Here is a 19,960-nt window from a genome sequence, read left to right as displayed (position 1 = left end):
ATTTCTCCTCGATCCCCAAGCTGCTAATTTATGTTTATATTACTTTAGCTTAAATGGTTTTTTAATTTCAAAAGATTTTTTTTAATTCCTCATTTTTTTAAATTGCCGTAGGACACCAATCAAACCGCTATCAAAATTTCAAAGAAAATGCCGTCTCACTATAAGTGATGGGAAAACATGGGGGATAATACTAAATCTTGACAGAACAAACTGTTTGTAGAAAGAAACAAAGCAAAAAATTATAATCTAGCATAAAATCTTGAAGGTATGCTAGATCCTATGCGAAATATAGCCTCCAAACGATAATATACCAGGCGGTATCTGTTTTGGTTTGGGTGAATCGTATATCCACGGAGATTTTTGGCTTTTTGACTTTCAAATATCACTAGAAATGAAAATTTTTTTATGCGCATACAAAAAAAAGTGGGCTTAGCTTTTGGCAGCACAATATGTTAAAAAAATTCGAAAAATGTCATATTTTTCTTCCTATTTAAATATATATCTTTTCAAGAGTTGATTTTAGGCGAAAATGGTAGAGGAAAAAAATGTTTATAATTGAATTTTACAAAATATGACTAGCTACAAATCGAATGAATCATGATTATTACTGTAAAAATCGAAAAAATCGCCAAAAGTGGGGTTAAAAAATATTACTTTTTAGGGAATTTTTTTGGGGTCTTTAATTTGGATATAGGACCTTCATACTTGGCTCAAGAAAAGTTCATGTTATGTAGAATCATCACACCAAATTTCATCCAAATCGGTTCTATAGATTTTGCATAATAATTTTGCAATCCAGATTTTGAAAAAAAAAATTAAAATTTTCAAAATTTTGCACAGCAAAAACCAAAGCCGTTAGATACTTGAAAATTTAATCACATATAAAAGGGCTCTCAAGCTTTCAAACGCTTTTTGAAAGATTCGAATCCGTCAATTAGGAGAGCTCTGGCGCTTATTTAAACATTGGTCGAATTTTTGTACATATAAAAAACTAGAATAACTTTGTGAATTAAATCCAAACTAATTTTTTAAAACAGGCTTTAAAAGTTATTGGAAAGAGGCTTCTTTAAAAAATAAAACAGATCGATTGGTCAATTAGTTACGTGGTTATAGCCGGTCAAAGTTAAACGTCATTTACACTAAATTACTGGGACATCCGGGCTAATTTTTCGAAAAATACCTCTGGTATTCCGAGTACTTACCAGGTGTAAGTTTGCAATACTTTTCTTCATTGGAAACCTACTTTAAAATGCGTTTAAAGTTATTTACACAAGCAAGAAATTCAAGAAAATCGTACGGGTGGTGGTGGTGGTGATGGGGGAAGCAGAGCGCGGCCGCTTCGGCCTGCTCGAAACTGAATTGGCCAGTTCAAAACCGCGACGCGCTTAAGAATTTTTAATATAGCAGCTTCTAGAGGTCCGATTTTGATGATTTTTTTTTAAAATGTCTCGTGATCTAAAAAAACAACGTATTTTCAAATGCCTGTCGTTAATAATTATTGGTCTTTCAACAGTCCGATAATAATTATTTATCTTTAAACTTCATTTAATTATCAACTTTATTTTTCTATTTCATCAAATGTAAGTGTATAAACTTATATACTGTTTATCAAAGATCAAAAACAAATTTATTTAAATATTCTAAAATTGTTTAAACAACAATTATTTTCAAAATATGTCGAAAATTAGTAATATAATATGAGTTAATTTCTAATTTGCTTATATATTAAACAATAAATAATATATTAATTATACTTTAACCACAAAAGAAATGATGATTAAATTAATAAATTAATTATAAAAAATCAATAATATTTTATTCATACTTAATAACTTTTAAAACGTGCTTTAAAAAATTTGATTTGATTGAATTTCACAGTTATTCTAATTGTTTATAAGTACAAAAATCGATCAATGTTTAAACAAGCGCCAGAGCTCTCCTAATTGACGGAATCGAATTTTTCAAAAAGCGTTTGAAAGCTTGGGAGCCCTTCTATATGTGATTAAATTTTCAAGTATCTAAGGGCCTTGGTTTTTGCTGTGCAAAATTTTGAAAATTTGCAAATTTTTTTTTTTAAATCTAGATTGCAAATTATGCAAAATCTATCGAACCGATTTCGATGAAATTTGGTGTGATGATTCTACATAACATGAAGTTTTCTTAAGCCAAGTATGAAGGTCCTGTACCCAAATACCACAAAAAAATTATCTAAAAAGTAACGTCTTTTCAACCCCATTTTTGGCAATTTTTTCGATTTTTACAATAATAATCATGATTCATTCTATTTGTAACGAGTCATATTTTGTAAAAAATTTAATTACAAACATTTTTTTCCTCTTCCATTTTCTCCTCAAATCAACTCTTGAAAAGATACATAATTAAATAGGAAGAAAAATATGACATTTTTCGATTTTTTTTAACATATTGTGCCGCCAAAAGTTAAGCCCATGTTTTTTTTTATGCGCATAGAAAAATTTTCATTTCTAGTGATATTTGAAAGTCAAAAAGCCAAAAATCTACGTGGATATACGAGTCACCCAAGCCAAAGCAGTACCGCTTAGTGCATATAACATTTGGGATTTTTCTGTACAAGAAAACACAAACGCCAAAGCCTACTTTTACTGCTCCGCCTGGACAGCCTGGACTAGATATTGGATAAACATTTTCTAAATACGATGAGTGGGGACTGGTCTTGATGGTCCAGAAAACTGTATAAGAAATTGTATAATAAAGCAAAAAAAATTCAAATATTTTAGAGAAGATACATTTAATAACACTATTAGCTTGTAATTAGCAAATTCGTTCGCACTCATTTCTTGTACAATGGAAACATTGGCAAATTTCCAAGATTCTGTGTATTCAACTATCCTCAATCAAGTTTTAATGAAACAGCAGCGCATTTTCATTTATTTATTAAAAAATAATAAAAATAGAGTATATTATTATCCAGTGAAAAATTTTTTCCTAACGAGAAATCCAGTAGATGTCACTACAGCCGCTAGTGTAACCGCTATCACACCATATTTGACTCCGGCAGCGATTTGTAGCCTGTTGAAGTACATGTCATTTAATTCATCGACATACTTCTGTGGTAAACTGACACCCTTAAATAAACATTATTAAATATTTTAATTACATTCTTTTAATTCATATTTATTTGAATAGTTTCATTTCTACATTTAAAAAAAAATAGTATCTTACCTCGTCAACCCAGAACATTGGGATTACCACTTGTGGAAGGTCTTCACTGAATGAGAGAAAATTAGCTGGCCTTAAAACGGCATTTAACTGCGCCCTTTTTTTTCCTTCCAAAGGCGTGCCTGTGTTCTAAAAGGAATAATAGACAATTATATCAGAAGAACGGTTGTTTACGTAAAAAAAAGTATTTTCCAGTAGGACATACCGGTTCAACTAATAAATATAGTTTATGGATGGATTCATCAGGCTCGTCAACGCCTTCAACCGCTTCTCGATAATGATCATCGGCATAGAGAAAATGAGGAAAAGATAATAGAATCGGAGCACCTGAAATTCAACTCATTAAAAAATATTGTCACGCCACTGACTTATATTTAATTATTATATAAAATTTCCAAATTGTTGTCCACATTTATCTTAGTATTTATCTTAGTATATAGACAACTCACAATACTCGAAGCGTGTACAGAGGTTACATATACAGAAGGAATAATTTTAACCATAGATGTAAGACGATTAAGATGGGCAATGGACATACCCACTATTGCGCAAGTAAATTTTCCACTTCTCTTATTTCTCTCGATGATACGCGATTATATAACAATAACCATTCTATTACTCACCTACACAAGATTTCAGGTCGATTAGACCATCCAAATAGCAACTGGATTCACCAAGCTCATTCAAAGTTTGCTGTACGCAAAAACAGTCGTTCTCAGCAAATTCCGTTTCGTTCCTTAATGTATTCTCATTAATCGTAAAGATGAAACCATCAACTCCCTTGTATGTATCCTGACCAGCATACGTAATTTTGATTACTCTAAAAAGAAAAATAATATTTCAATTATGTACTTACATTAAAAACCAGACAAGTCCGAAAAAAAGCTTCTAAAATCGGCACGTTCTTTTTCTTCAAGAACTAGTCTATAAATAAATATTCAACTATTTATTTTTTCTCTAGTGTGAAGTGAAATTAATTCTAAACATTATCTTAAAATTCTCGTATCTAAATCGTATGCTCTTTATGCTAAATATCTGTTCTAAAAGATAGTCCCAGTACATGCAATTGATGCATTGTCAAAAATTATTTATTTATAGTATTTTTATTACTATTTTTTATGAAAAAAGTAGATATGTATTGGTTTTATAAATTATTCTATCTTTTAAAAACTTTTCATTATTCATTCTGGATTTAAAATAAAGAAAGGAAATAAAATATATGTACATTATTTGTTTAAAGGATAGTTTGTACTATACACACACGATATATTTTAATTTATCTCCAAGGTTCTCTTACAGATACACATTATAAATTTGTATTGTTTATTTCCTAGATATTTCATATCGAAACCTACGGCCTACGACCATAAATTAATTTAAAGTTGTCAGGTTCTACAAACTTCAAACATTAGTTTTAAATGCTACGTCATCTCTAAACATTATTTCAAGGCCACAAAATGGCGATCATTATACGATGGAATTCTATGTTTATATTGTCTATGGTTTGTTTCCGACATAGAACATCAATATTAGGCAACACGTTATACACGTTCGTGGCTCATGCGCATAGACATTGAAAGGTAACGCGAACAGGTAGTCGCGTTGATTTGAGGTTAATTTGTATTAAAAGTTGTTTTAAGTATTTGCAAAAATGTCCCAGAGGCGTAGCGCCAGAAACAAGAAAAATGCAAACGCAGTGGAGACAGAAAATGAACTACAATTAGAGGAACCCCCGAAAAAGAAAACTAGGACCAAGCAACAGAAACCAGTCCCAGAAAATGAGCGGGAAATAAACACTGAAGTTGAAGAGGAAGCCTGGAAAAATGCTTCTTCGATCTATGAATTCACAGCCAAAGATATAAATGGAGAAGAAGTGTCTCTGGAGAAATATAAGGGCCACGTTTGCATCATAGTAAATGTTGCCTCAAGATGTGGTCATACAGCGTCGAACTATGAACAGTTCAACAAATTGCATACCTTGTATGCAGACGAGAAAGGGTTGAGGATCCTTGCTTTTCCATGTAATCAGTTTGCCAGTCAAGAACCAGGGGATAATAAGAAGATATGCGAGTTTAAAAAGAAAAAAAACGTTGAATTTGATGTTTTTGAAAAAATCGACGTCAATGGTAAGAAGGCTCATCCGCTTTGGAAATTTTTGAAGGACAAAATCGATGGGCCGAAAGGACCCAACATTAACTGGAATTTCACCAAATTCATTATAGACAAGGAGGGAAAAGTGGTTGAAAGGTTCAAGCCTACCGTTAAGCCCTTACAGCTCGTAGAGCATCTCGAGAAATATTGGTAAAAGATTTGCTGTATGTATTCTTAAGTCTAAATACCTCATATATTGTTTTGTATTTTATCTGTATCTATGACAAAGTGTTTAGTTAATATTTACCTTCAATAAACGTTTATTTTTTCATGTAAATTACATACATACTCATTTTATTACCAGGCTGGGTGACTAAAAGGTAAAAGGTTGTAATGTGGATATTTGTTTATACATAGTTGAAGTAACAGTCAACATATTTTTAAAATATAAAAATAGGTATTCATTGTTTATAGTGACTTGTGTATCTTTAAGATAAATTAAATTGTTTTGTAAATTGGACTTTGACTATGACTAACAGAATGACTAGACAGATGCACTAGAAATCATAGGTGGAGCTGAGAATTATTTATTGCAGTCAATATTTTACGGAATAATTTTTATTGTCACTTAAAAAGTCGGTAAGTTATATTTAATAACTACAAATATTTACGTAAAACTGACAAGCTGTCTATGCTCTAATTCTAATATATTTCTTTAAAAATTAATACATTTATGCGATATCTATCACTTAATTTTTTTAGAAGTTATAAAATGAATTAGTTTTCGAATTTTCTGGTATTTTTAAGTTCTAAGTGAATGCCATGTTGCCAAGTTTGCCAGTTTTATTATATCGTCCTGAAAAATTTCATTCAAATTCATGTCTAGGGTGTTATATGGATAATAATTATTATTATCCTGTAATACCCGTGATGTCTGCAGCGAATAGTGTCCTATACCTAGCCTGCTGTTTAAAAAAATTTTGTAGTCCGATTTTGAATCAAGGTATTTCTAACTTTAGAAATAATATTTTATACACATTAACTTGTGTATGAACGTTTTTTCAATCCAAGCGGGACCGAATTATTTTTAATTTTTATCACCAAATTGATTTATTTACATGCTAATACGAAATAGGATATTAAATAAGGTTATAATCATTTCCTAACCTATTTATATTGTGACGACTTAAAGGAAATATGTTAGGGTTCCAAAAATTGTCATTATAACTATATTAAAGCTGTTTTACATTGACAATTTATTGATCAATTAATTGATGAAGTCGCTTCATCAAGAAATTGGACAAGTGTAATGCACCAAAGATGTATAATTCTTGTATTTTACAGATACCTATGCATATAACATGTATTTCTTAATCATAGTAGTTCAGGTTATGCGTGTACATTTACTTATTTCCTGTACATTTGACAACGTTGCTTTCCCGATTCATGTACGCATAACCTGTGCCGGTACCAATCTATAATCTAAAAAGTACGAGCTGTTGGTCTCGTACGTCGTGCGTTGTTGTTGTTATGGTATATAAATGTTAGTTCTCAGTTTTAAGACCATAAGCAAAGCTATCTTCGCTTGCCGTGCGTTAGCAGTAGTATCAGCGAAGATGTCGAACCCCGAGAATTACAAAGAAGCCAAGTCCATCTACGAGTTCAGCGCTAAAGACTTGAACGGCGAAGATGTGTCTTTGGAAAAATATAAAGGGCACGTATGCATCATAGTCAACGTCGCTTCCCAGTGCGGCTACACGAAGAACAACTACGCCGAGCTGGTGGAGCTGCACGATCAATACGCAGAAAGTAAGGGGTTGAGGATCCTGGCGTTCCCTTGCAACCAATTCGCTAACGAGGAACCGGGAGACAGCGCGCAGATTTGCCAGTTTGTCCAGAGCAAAAACGTTAAGTTCGACGTGTTCGGAAAAGTCAACGTGAACGGGAGCGAGGCCCACCCGCTGTGGAATTATCTGAAGTACAAACAGGGAGGGACTTTGGGCGACTTTATCAAATGGAACTTCACCAAATTCGTGGTTGATAAAAATGGACAACCTGTGGAAAGGCACGGACCCAGCACAAATCCTAAAGATTTGGTGAAGTCTTTGGAGAAATATTGGTAAAGTACGTTGCAGACTGATGAATAATCTATGTTGTAGACCGCAGATAAATATTTATTGTTATATAGGTATTGTAGTGCTTAATATTTTATCAGACACGTATTATTATGTATGTCTATATTAATAAATGCTTGAAATACCTAAATCGTTTTTATATATTACACTAGTTAGTGCCAATATTTTTACTAGTATTTTGGAGACAATTAACTTTATGTTGCACCATTTTGTCATGGGCTTTAAAGCTGTTAATATTACTACCCCAAAAACTATTTAAAATGAATGGTGGAAAGAACTACTCCAAATTTTTGTTGTAATTTCGTACAATTTATGTCATCTATTTGTTATGGATTTATTTTATAGAATTGAACAATCATTATTAATATCCTTGTCATTTTACAATGCATAAAATTTGATATATGGACCTATATTGCAAATCTACAGCAATATTATCTTATTTGTTGGATAAAAAATATGTTTAATATTAGTAGATATCATTGCGAGACTGGAAACATGTCTAAAAATAGTTAGTTAATTAAAAACAAATATTTATGTTGACAAGATTACTCATAAAACATTAAAATATGTAAACAAAATTTAATGTGGTGTGGAAAGTCAAACAAATTTACTATTTAACACCAATTTAGTAAAAATAAAGTGCCTAGTGCTAGTGTCTTGGGAAAAAGTATCATGAATTCAGGAACTGATAACATAAAAAATAACTGCTATTGAGATAAAGAGTGTCGAAAATGGTTTTTAAACAATAAAATTTGAGTCATCTTTTCCAAAAAATAGTGTATGCATTGAAATTTGGTACTCTATCTAGTGACATTTCAAGACAACTTTTTTGAGGTTAGGTTTCGTACGGTGTATGTCCTATAGTATATTAAACGTAAAATGTCATTTTTAACATAAAAAATGTACTTCTTTGTTGATAAGGCACCTTACGACCTTACTGAAAGAAAATGCAATTGACTGTCCCAGTCATATCATTTAAGGAAGGAAAATTATACTTAGGTAACTTGATGGAAATTGGTTTATTTTTTATAAGGAAACTATCATTGAAGTGTGGTCCATTCATTTCCGGGCAACCTGTTCTAATACCTCAAGTGAATTGAGAGGTACATAAAATTTATCAATCTGCCTCGGTTAACGGTGCGAATGTCTTTGTTTAAAATGAAATTTCTTTTGTCACAAACATCGTAAATGAATAGAGATGGCAAAGATAGCAAAGTTTTATAGATCTTAAAAACATGTTTACAGTTACTTACTAGTACACGATAGTCTAATATGTGACGTACGTCGCACAAAACCTAGCTTTAAATTAGTTGTCAAAAAATGTCACTAGTTATGTATGACCGTAGCTGGCGACCTCTAGCGGGCAACAACATTAATGCATTTGACACCCTTAAATACTCAACTTCAGCAAATTTCAATTCATTATACTACATTTCGGAAACGATGTGGCTAAAATCTGATTTAAAAAAATCATCTTTAGCACTGTATTTTAAAAACAAAGTGCGATAGGCCTATAAATCAAACCATTTTTTTAAATCTAACAGTAAATTATGTTTTGAAACATTCTGTTGTACAAAAATATTAACTTGTCTTACAAAACAGAAGATTTAAGAACGGTTTTTGCAACTTTGACAAGTGGCTAAATCAATGGCAGGTACCTAGATAAAATAATTCCAACAGTCATTAATTTTTTTAATGCAAAGTAACCATCAGATAATAATTTATTGACAGAAAGGATGATTTAGTTATTATTATCTAAAGTGGCAACAATAATATACTTCTCTAAAAAATCTCTGTTTTACCCGCAAATGTAAATAATGATAGTTGATAAGATCAGGCGTACAGGCTTGTAATACTTCTAGAGTTCAGGCTTTAAATGTACAAATGTATCGGCAGCGTAATGGGATTAGAGGTTTTTTTTTAAATAATATTGGCAAGAGTATTCAGTTTTAGAGAAAACTAATTATACCTGTTTTGGTAGAATACTAAAGCAAATTTTAAAATATTTAGATTAAAAGAGAGACAACATCTTACGATTTAAAAGTAGGTACCCGTTAACTATTTACTTGCTATTAATGCCGGATAAATTTTCCTTAATCCGTTTCTGTACGAATTTTACAACTGCGTACGCCATGTTGTTTATCGGTGCCGCACACAAACAGCTAACTACGTCCTTGTGCGCATGTAAGTCGTGTTAACTGACACATAAATAATTAATGTTGGTACCCGGCTTGCAGTTATTTAGTTTACTAACAAGTTTGTTTTGCTGGGATACGAACCAAACAATCATGAGTGCCGAGGGGACAGAGGAAACGCCCAAAACCAATCCGGAGAATATTAAAGAAGCCAAATCCATCTACGAATTCACCGCAAACGACATACAGGGTAACCCGGTTTCTTTGGAAAAGTACAAAGGGCACGTATGTATAATTGTCAACGTTGCTTCTCAATGCGGTTTAACGAAGAACAACTACGCGGAACTCGTGGAATTGCACAATGAATATGCGGAGAGCAAAGGGTTGAAAATTCTCGCTTTCCCTTGCAATCAGTTCGCGGGACAGGAACCAGGATCAAACGCGGATATCTGCCAATTCATGCAGACTAAGAATGTCAAGTTTGACATGTTCGCAAAGGTGAATGTCAACGGAAACGATGCTCATCCCCTTTGGAAGTACTTGAAGCACAAGCAAGGCGGCACCCTTGGGGATTTCATCAAGTGGAATTTCACCAAGTTTATTGTCGACAAAAATGGGCAGCCGGTCGAGAGGCACGGGCCCAATACTAATCCGAAGGATCTTGTGAAATCTTTGCAGAAGTACTGGTAATTTTAAGACTCCAAATACGCATATAATTTTTATAATGCACTTTTAATGTATGTAGATATTGTTGAGCAACTTTTCTTGTTTTATATTGTTCTTGTGAATTAATAAATTTAATATTTATTAAAATGGGTATTGTATTTTCTGTGTGTTTGTGTCTTGACCTTTCAAAAATCAATTTTCCAGGACATATTTAACCTGTGTCTATGCAATTATTTATTGGCTAACAAAAAATACATTTTTTATATGTTTGGTGCGCATTGATATTTTTACTAACTCGTAAACAATGATTTCTCCAAATCTGGCAAAGGTAGCAAACAAGATAACAATTTTATCATCATTAAGATGAAAATAATCTTTTTTTAATAGTGCACAATAAACAAACAAGTATTAAACTTTTTAACAGTGCGTCATTCATTAAATATAAATAGAAATTTTAATTGCACATTTGAAAATACTGCATTTCAATAAAAAATTGCCACATCAGTAATTTATGTGGTACAAAAGCTTCTTTCATTTTTTTGTATGTTTTATTAATCCGTAATTTGTAGAATCTCGTAGAAATATTAAATGGGTATTGTTATGCCATACTATGATTTCTTTAGACGCATTTTTCAGTTAAAAAAAATTCCCACCTTTATAGCTATTGAATATGTAAGGTAAGTATAAAAATATGTGCACGAGATTCCAAAAAAAATAAAACAAATTATTATAAATTTAACTATCTTACTTTTAATAGAAAGTAGCTTATGTTTTTACTTTATGTATTAAGGTACTCTGGTAAGGTAATTCAAAACATTTCCTAAACATCTTATCAAAAGATAGTATTTAAAAAAGAAAATAACTTTTTAAAGATAGTTGGCTTGTTTGAATTATGCATTTCATAGCCTACGCTTAGTAACGTTTTCGTATTTCATTTGTTTTAGATTATCGCCAGATCGCGATCGAAATATTAGACTATAATTATCTGCTTATGTGCATTGTTGGTTGCTTTAAACTGAAACAGATATGAGACAGGACTGGATTTTAAATTTTTACAAGATGATATACATTGTTTATACTTCATATATATAATTTATTGATTAGTTTTCAGTCAAAGAATAATATTTTTACCAAACTAACAAGGCATAGTATAAACCTATTTTAGAAGTATTACAATAATTATTGTCGAAGTTTGGTAACTTCTAGCATTTTAAATAAAAATATCAATGCCAGTTTATGATACGTGTATAAATCTACATCAAAATCGACAACATTCATGTGTACATTTATAATTACTGTATGAATATTTTTATATTGTTGCTACAAAGGAACGCGTGTTGCTATTTGTAAAGCCGTCGTCGACTTCTCTATCGATTTGTGAAATAAAAAAAATGTCCACTAATGTTATAATCAATACCCCTGCATTTTACCATTAAAATTTCATTGAGGAGTTCACACATAATATTAAAAAGGTATGATTTCTGTGTTGGAAAAAAATGTCATGCGTTTTTATCAATAACTACCTCATAATAATGAAAAACGTTGGGAGTAATTTTTAAAAGGGTTCGATTTATGTTTTTTAATAAAACAATTGATTAAATTGTGTTGTATTAAGCCCATGGAAAGTCCAATAAGGTCTAATGGAAAGGGGTATCACTTCATTAACTGAATAGGTATATTAAATGAATAGACATACATAATTACATAATTACATAATTACATAATTACATAATTACATAATACAGACATTACATAATTATATGTAACATTTAGAATTATGTTCACGCTTTATTATTAGATTAGGTAATAATATACCAAACAGTATACAAAATTGGTTATCTACATCACATAATTGATTTAAATAAAAAAATAAGTACTGCTAATATTTAATAAATCGTCGAAAAAATTTTAATTTTTCTTTAAACACTCCATTATTTCATTGGAATCGTTAAATTAATCGGTAGTATAACCGTAAGACATACGGAAATTCCAACAGTGTAACAAACGTTCGGTAGCGACCGCTGGGCGCTGGAATGGTCCGATCGGAGGACTTTTGATATCGTAATAGGAAGAAAAATTGTAAACCTCCGCATTTCGGCTATGATTGTAACACTGTGTGCTGTCCGTGTAGGGACGGCAAATCAATATATGGTTTCCAATGACAAAAAAGAGCATATATAACTGTTGTTGTCGAATTCTGTAATTTTTTTAACTTTCTCCTCCAAAAATATTGCCACTTTAAAATAGTAAGCCGCAAAGTCCTACAATCTGTTTTTACAAAATTATTTTCCACCGTAGTTTTGTCGATTTAAATTAAAACGACAGGTAGCACTTCGCGCACGAACAACTGAGACCAGGAGCCGCCCAGTAACGGCGTAGACCAAACTTAAAGACTATTTGATTCGTTAAAGATTAAGGAAATAATTTCAGATTAGTATTCTGGAAAACGTTCTTTTGTTTTTTTGCACTTACCTACATATATCAGTGTTGAATATGTCCAATTCTGAGTTCTCGGTTATAGAAGGTGGATAAATTGTAGAGTCTGTACCCCTGACAGTATTGCACGTATCGTTATTAAAGGAAATCGATCTACCCCAGAAGGGCAGCTGAATGGCTTCATTCCACCTGCGTATGTGTCCTAACATTGAAATGTCGTCGACGCCTCTTGACACGCTATATACACCATCGGGACTTTCTTTCTGAAAGATAGGAAATTGTCTACAATATTGTTTATCTAGTCTAGATCGATAATTTAGTTTCTTTAATTTTGTATTTTTCCGTTTCCTTTTTGACCCTTGATCAATCCTTCTTTAATTACGCGAAAAATTGGCCTTTTTTGGATATCTTAGTTGATTCGTTAATCCGTTTCCTAACTTTTTTTATCGCATTGCTCAATATTTTCAATGTTCAAACATTCATATATATTTAATATAATACGTTGTAATTTTTTTCTCGGAAATGGTTAAGTTTAGAACCCATGTCATATAAGGTCTATTTTTTTTTTATTTTAATGTATTCTATCGTCTGTTAAAATTAAGGCAGTAAAACTTCTAATACCCTATATAACATACTCCAGTAATGTATTTAATTTTTTTATGGGAGCAGTAACACACGTTTTAGCCCAGAAAATATGGTTGAAAATATGGCGTACCATTTCTTTTCATTTTCATTCTTTCATCATTCTTCATTCTTTTCATTATTTTCATTTCAGACTTGTTGAACAGACATTTTATGTGCTAATAGAAGGATGTACTATTGTACCTCATATCAAATATGAAGATAATTAAGTAATTTCGCGAATATAAACACATTTATTTTTAATTTCACTGAAGTACTCTCTAACTTTCAAATAAAACAACTTTGGACTAAGACGACACAATTATCTTGTTCCGTATCTGTTCATTCGCGTACCTAATACTTACATAATGGAAGAAAGAGAACCTCAGCGAATATAATTTCCCATCTTTGTATACTTTTTCTATGTTCCTAATGTTCGCAGTTTTCTGTATGACTTTGTTTCTTATGATGCCACATGCCACCCCCAGGTCATCATGCTTAACAGCAAATTCGTACCCTTCGAAGAGCATCATTCCCACTTTGACTTTTATGAAGAGGTTGTTGTAACGATCGGGAAATATCCTGTCCAAACATCCTCCCAGTGCCATCCTTTCCAATACAGTCGTCAATTGCGACATGCTCTAAAAGGGTCGATCTTACGTTTAAACATTTGAATTAAGAGGCTGGGGTTAACCTAAATGTTTGTTATTTGTGTTAATAATAAATGCTAAGTACCTACCAACATGACAGGATTCAAGAGGACCAATTCGTCATCTTCTGTTAGAGTACCTGATTCCTCTTTGTTGAAGGCGAAGGAAAGCTTCCGTTTGTAAGTTACAGTATCGTCAGAGGGGTTATATAACATAATATCTTTTATCACGGTTTCACTAGAAAATATGAAAATAAATAAATCATATGGATTAGTTTCGATGGCAAATAAGTTGCAATTTGCAGATTCAATCAAATATAATTCTAGCTTTTTCCCAAAACTATAATTATACCAGGGCGGATCTGTCCAAATACCCCACTTCTTGGTTGTAAGAGGGGGCAAGCTAATTTTTGCTGAAATACCTTTAATAAAACTCGCATAATAAAAGTGTAGATTCCTAGATCTGGGGGAGGTCAGGAATATTTTCAAAATTGCAAAAATGTTTAAAAATTTTTAAAAAATACCTGTTTTATCTGACTTTTTTACTTATACTTACGTATGCATTTTGGAAGAATATTGAAGTGGGAAAAAGTTTTAGAATTGCATTTTGCATAATATACTGTAAGTTAAAAATTATTAAATTTATTTACCAACGTTGCAAAATAGCAATAATTTTCAAAAAATTATTTTGCGAAAACTATAGAACCGATTTTAATGAAATTTGGTGTGTTGTTTTATTATACCCTAAAGTTTTTTTTTACCAAAATTAGAATGCCCTCGGAGCAATTAAAATATTTAAAAAAAATTATCCAAAAAACTTGATTGACCTCTTTTTCATCAATTATTACTATTTTGCAACGTCGGTAATAAATTTAAACATTTTTAACTTACAGTATATTGTACAAAATTCAATTCTAAAACTTTTTTCCTCTTCAATGTTCTTCTAAAACGCATAGGTTCCAAAATATAAGTAAAAATCTCAGATACAATGGGTATTTTTTTAAATTTTTTAAAAATTATTTGCAATTTTGAAAAAATGTTCCGGGCCTCACCCAGATCTAGGGATCTATATATACACTTTTATTACTTGAGTTGTACTGAAGGTAATACAGAAAAAATTTGCTTACCCCCTCCCACATCCACCTCAAAACAGATCCGCCCTGGTCTAAATAGGTATCATATAAATCATATAATATAATAAAAAGCATTACATACGTATTTAACCAATTTGAATGCATGCAACATATTATTTGCTTATTTATTATAATTTTGATCAAAACAGTAGTAATACGCACTCATAATAATAAGGTCCAACTTCATTCAAAATAGGCTTGGCCGATTTCTGGATTTCTTCAGGATTCGTTACATTGAAAAGCCATACCTTAAAATGGAGTGGGAAGGGCAGTTCCACGAATCTGTCCCATTGTTCTGTTCCTTTCTCTAACTGGACTGACTGAAAAAATTGTTCTGAATATCTCGTGTTTGCCATTATCTTAGTTGCTTAGTTATTTATTTCTTATGAACGTACGATCATGATTGGTCTTGTGGATTAAAAATTATACAATATTTACAACTTTTAGGTATTTGTATATTTGTAAGGAATATTGTTTATTGGCAGCTATTTTTTATATCACCTATAAATATAGATTGATGTACAGGGTGATCCTTTAACGGTACCGAGAAAACTAGATGTGCTACGATCATGGAATAAAAAATCTATTAACAAATACGGCCAAAAGAAATTGATTTAAAATATCTTCAAGTTTGTAACTTCACCGCTAGAGGGCGCAACTGCTATAGTGTTACAGAAAATTGTCCTTTTTTCGAAATTTCGCTTATATAACCTAAGTTTAAAACGCACTTTTTAGATACACTATTAAACCCTTCACTAGTTTGAACTTTTTTTTGTTATTACCATAGCAACGCCAGTATGAAGGACGCCATCTTGAAATTTGTAAAGTGTCATAACTTCTAAATGCCTTCATCGATTTCAAGAAACGACAGAACTATTAATAAAATTTATATTTATGATATGGCAATTAAAATATTATTTTCCTACGCAACGGTAGACGATGCTAATTAGAAAAGTTTTGTAATTATCTCCGTTTACTAAAAAAATTAAATGCAACGATATAGGCTTTTTTCATGGCTTGATAGACCATTTACTGAGGAAAACAAATACATAAACAGGAGGTCGATATCTTTTTTTCGTTTTCGAGTTATTGCTAAAATAGTGAAGTTGTTCTAGAATATCCCCCTTTATTTAGTTCTTTGAATAATATTGATATAGTCCAAGCTAAAATTAAATTGTGAAACTATACCAATATGTCTTTAAAAAAGTACTAGCTATATTTTGATAATGTTTTTTTTAATAACTGCAATGTTTCATTTTTTATTAATTCCAAATATCTGAGTATTTGTAAAGATTATTGTTTTCATAACGAGGCAGGCTATGCCCTATGAAAATAGGCAACTGAAAAATTATGTCACAGGAAATGTGACAGCTCTTGTTACGTGCAAAGTTAGTGTTATCTGTGTTGGAAAAGTACTTTTCTCACTTTGAGGCACGTCTAGTTTTCTATATACACGTACCTATGCAAAATTTTCAAAGTTAAACTCAGCAGAACCACCAGACATATACCGGTTTCGTACTTATTAGTTCTCATGAGTGTGGTGTAGATGCTTTGATGTGTTAACTATACAGACGTGCAGTTGAGTATAGGTGAGATATAAGATTTGTTTAGTTTTCAATTTCATTTTAATCTTTCAATCAAATTGAATGTTTTTTAAGCCGCTTTAATTTGGACTAGCTATGACTTGATTCTATGTATTCCAAAATACATCAAGCGAATCATATTTCATTAGAAATCTTCACCTACAAGAATAAATAGGTATGATTAGAAACGATAAACTTTTATATTCCGACACGACTTCCAAGAACTACTTGTTATTTTTATCCAGAAAGTGGCTACTCGAAACTGAACAGATAAAAGCTAACTACAAAGTTCAGTAAATGTCGAATAAATAGCTCTATGTTATAGAAATGGGACAGGAAAAAATTTCAAGGAATGTATAATTTATGATACTCAAAATGTATTAGTATTCATGATAACGCATGTAAGTCATAGAAATGATAACCAATAATTTCCAAACATTTTCAATAAACCGTAAAAAATTAATTGGAAAACAATGAACATGTTTACCATGCCCTTAAAAAATTTCAACGTTTCACTGAATTATCTTGCTACTTCTTATTATCTTTCTGAAGTATTTTTTGTTTGGCGGCATTATTTTTGTAATAGTTGTACTTTAGTACTTTTGTACTCGGTTTAGAAGTCGATTTTCGTCGCAGGGTCAACTATAAAATCACCAATTTGATCACTTCATTTATTTTCTGGAGTCGTTAGATAATTAACATAAAATAACAAAAAGTAATTGTTATAGAATTTCTCTAATTAGGTATAATTTTAATAGAAGGTACATTTTTATAGAAAATAATTCATAGAATAGTAGTTTAGTCGATGTCATAAAAAAATTTAAAACTCAATTATCGATAATCTGGATCAAACAGGTATCACACGAAATTATGTGTAATACCTGATTTCATCAACAACATTTTGATTTAATTTTGTAACAATAAGGTGAACATAAATTAATTAATGTTATTTATTCAAATTTTTTAGTTATATTCTTTGAACTACTTCTAATTAATGTCAGACGATTATCTTTGACATTAAATGATGAAAAGTTAAAAGCTTCTTTCGTATCTGTCAGATTCAAAACTTATCACCAATATTTTTAATCTTAGAATTTAATTTAATAAATGTAGGTATTGTGTTACTGAAGGACACTTATCTTTATCTAGCTTTTTGTCTTAATACAGTCAGTGGCTCAAGGCAAAATGTCCACTTTGGTTTATGTAATGCTTTGGAATTTTCCTCCTCTAATTAGTTGTCAGGTTTTTTTGCCAGGTTACAAAATGGAGCTTAGAATTCAAGCCAGTCGCGAAATTTTGTCACATAAACATAGTCTGTAAGACATTTGTTAGACATTTAGTACTATTTTTTTGTCGAAAAGCATTTCAGATAGTTTTTGAAATATTTGGCAAAAATTTTGAATAACTGTGAAGGGTTTTAGCACATATAGGTAATTTAAAAAGTAAAATAATATTTTGTAAGTAATTTAACAAATTTAAAACGCATTCTACAAAAATTTTACTTTAGTAAATAATCGTTTCTTTCACACTTTTCTTCACCAAGGAAACTGTGGTAAATATTTCCTACAGACACAGACTTTAACTTAACTTTTATACTGATAAATCCGCAATTTCAAAAGCCTCAGCATTTATAAATTACCACGCAAATGTATATCCCATATTGAACTTACACTTTTCACTTGACTGTCAATAATTTTAGGAACTCCAACAAATGAGAGCACCAAGACACCAACAAGTACCACAAGCAACGCCAAAGTCGTAATCAGAAGCACTTTTATTGAGCAAAACGTCTTCCGCACCATTTTTTTATGATCTTGACTCGCTGCTTACATAGATCACAACACGAGAGCAACTAGGTAGGTTAAGATAAAATTATACAGTTGGTATGAAAACACTCATTGAAAAACAGATACGAATTGTTTGATATCGTAGGATTAAATCTATCTATCAAATAAAATTTGATGATATTGTTAAAACATAGTAATTTTGATAGTTTGTATTGTTTAATATTTCCATTAAACATGAATATATTAAGGTAGGTACTAATAGGTACTTTTGTTATTATAAATTAATCCATTTGTTAAATAATTATTAAAATATATTTCCTTGTAAAATGTTTATTAATTATAATACAGTATTTTAATTTCATTGTTAATACATGTATTATCTTTCCAATTATTTATAGCCACTGTTGATCATTGAGATTTAAGGATTTTTTCGAATCGTACAATTTTTACTATTCAAATTAATTAAATTAAACTTATTTTATTTAAAAAAATAAAAATGGTATATTATCAATACCAATAGAGCGTATTACATTATTAGAGGTAGGCAAAAATTCAGTTTTTATTTTATTTCTCACAACTGGAGGAACATAGGCGAATGCGATTTGGGATGTTACTTTATCTTGCCAAAATACACTGATTGAACCTGGTGCTCATATTTCAACTATTATTCTTACATATGTGCCTTTAAAATAGACTAAAACTTTTTCCTGTAATGTAATATGGCAGTATGATTCCAAAAATGCATGTTTCTGTCCACTAGGCATGATACGAATACAGAAAAATGCCATATCTATACAAGCTCGAGTAACACTCTTATTAAGAGTAATTGCTGATTAGCAGATAACTTTTTTATGTACCTGTCTAATATAAGTTGTTTTTAGAGATTTTGTTTTTAGATAGCTTTGCGATTAAGCATTCTTTGGTCACCGATGCGAATATTCCAAATTTATTTTTGGCTCTTAAATATTCCGATATCTAATCGGAATCTTCATTACCAAATGATAAAGCTAGCTTTCGAGTAGGTACTGGTATTCCACAGAAAAAAAAAACTAGGAACATTGCAGGTACTTTATGTCACACAGAAATTTTTAATATTTCTGAAAAGTATCACTAGGAAAAGTTGTTTCAAGGTTGTGAATAAAGTGACATTTTATTCTTCACTTGTGTTACTGTACTTGGTTAAAAATCCCCGACAGTAATTAATTATCGGATAAATGCTAACTTTACAGGAAAAAATATATTTAATATAGTGCTACGTTAAGGGTGATAATAGTTATCCTCAAGTAATTCAAGATTTCAATGAAAAAATACCCAGGTGCATGTGGCATAGTCGTTTTTACATAAAGTAGTTAAAAAATTTTTGAGGACTAAGTCACTGGCGAAAACACCTAGGTAAAAGAAGAACTATGATGATGAAGATGCCAGATGAATATCAAATTTTATATTATTACCTACCCATACGATTGGCATATGTTATATTTTCCAGTCTCAATCCTCCCTTTTGGAGTAGGCTCTTCTTGAAAATG

General features: G+C 31.1%; 4 protein-coding genes across 4 annotated transcripts; 3 read left to right on the top strand and 1 right to left on the bottom strand.

Annotated features, from left to right (window-relative positions):
- Window positions 1-2,896: 2,896 nt before the first annotated feature.
- LOC108907639 (sensory neuron membrane protein 2) lies at window positions 2,897-18,539 on the bottom strand. Its single transcript, XM_018711395.2, has 9 exons — window positions 18,318-18,539; window positions 15,227-15,384; window positions 14,022-14,169; window positions 13,648-13,923; window positions 12,698-12,924; window positions 3,822-4,018; window positions 3,404-3,525; window positions 3,202-3,327; window positions 2,897-3,104 (listed from the first exon to the last, which is right to left on the bottom strand). The coding sequence occupies exons 1-9, from the start codon at window positions 18,447-18,449 to the stop codon at window positions 2,943-2,945; spliced, it is 1,548 nt and encodes a 515-aa protein (XP_018566911.1). The 5' UTR covers window positions 18,450-18,539; the 3' UTR covers window positions 2,897-2,942.
- On the top strand, window positions 4,764-5,631 carry LOC108907641 (probable phospholipid hydroperoxide glutathione peroxidase). Its single transcript, XM_018711397.2, has one exon. It carries the CDS (start codon window positions 4,850-4,852, stop codon window positions 5,501-5,503), a length of 654 nt encoding a protein of 217 aa, XP_018566913.1. The 5' UTR covers window positions 4,764-4,849; the 3' UTR covers window positions 5,504-5,631.
- On the top strand, window positions 6,761-7,554 carry LOC108907643 (glutathione peroxidase-like). The gene has a single exon (XM_018711399.1). The coding sequence runs from the start codon at window positions 6,831-6,833 to the stop codon at window positions 7,410-7,412; it is 582 nt and encodes a 193-aa protein (XP_018566915.1). The 5' UTR covers window positions 6,761-6,830; the 3' UTR covers window positions 7,413-7,554.
- Window positions 9,573-10,386, top strand: LOC108907642 (glutathione peroxidase-like). The gene has a single exon (XM_018711398.2). It carries the CDS (start codon window positions 9,641-9,643, stop codon window positions 10,247-10,249), a length of 609 nt encoding a protein of 202 aa, XP_018566914.1. The 5' UTR covers window positions 9,573-9,640; the 3' UTR covers window positions 10,250-10,386.
- Window positions 18,540-19,960: the final 1,421 nt, after the last annotated feature.

This window comes from Anoplophora glabripennis, unplaced genomic scaffold (assembly GCF_000390285.2).
Source record: "Anoplophora glabripennis isolate ALB-LARVAE unplaced genomic scaffold, Agla_2.0 scaffold51, whole genome shotgun sequence".
Classification (NCBI taxonomy): domain Eukaryota; kingdom Metazoa; phylum Arthropoda; class Insecta; order Coleoptera; family Cerambycidae; genus Anoplophora; species Anoplophora glabripennis.
This window is presented reverse-complemented; position numbering and strand designations above follow the sequence as displayed.

Excerpts from the sequence above, each read along its gene's own strand:
- LOC108907642 (XM_018711398.2), top strand. The coding sequence starts at position 9,641 with ATGTTGGTACCCGGCTTGCAGTTATTTAGTTTACTAACAAGTTTGTTT.
- LOC108907639 (XM_018711395.2), bottom strand. The coding sequence starts at position 18,449 with ATGGTGCGGAAGACGTTTTGCTCAATAAAAGTGCTTCTGATTACGACT. Across the intron at positions 15,385-18,317 it reads TTGACAGTCAAGTGAAAAGT|TCAGTCCAGTTAGAGAAAGG; the intron begins GTAAGTTCAATA and ends CAATTTTTTCAG. Across the intron at positions 3,526-3,821 it reads CGACCTGAAATCTTGTGTAG|GTGCTCCGATTCTATTATCT; the intron begins GTGAGTAATAGA and ends GTTGAATTTCAG.
- LOC108907641 (XM_018711397.2), top strand. The coding sequence starts at position 4,850 with ATGTCCCAGAGGCGTAGCGCCAGAAACAAGAAAAATGCAAACGCAGTG.
- LOC108907643 (XM_018711399.1), top strand. The coding sequence starts at position 6,831 with ATGTTAGTTCTCAGTTTTAAGACCATAAGCAAAGCTATCTTCGCTTGC.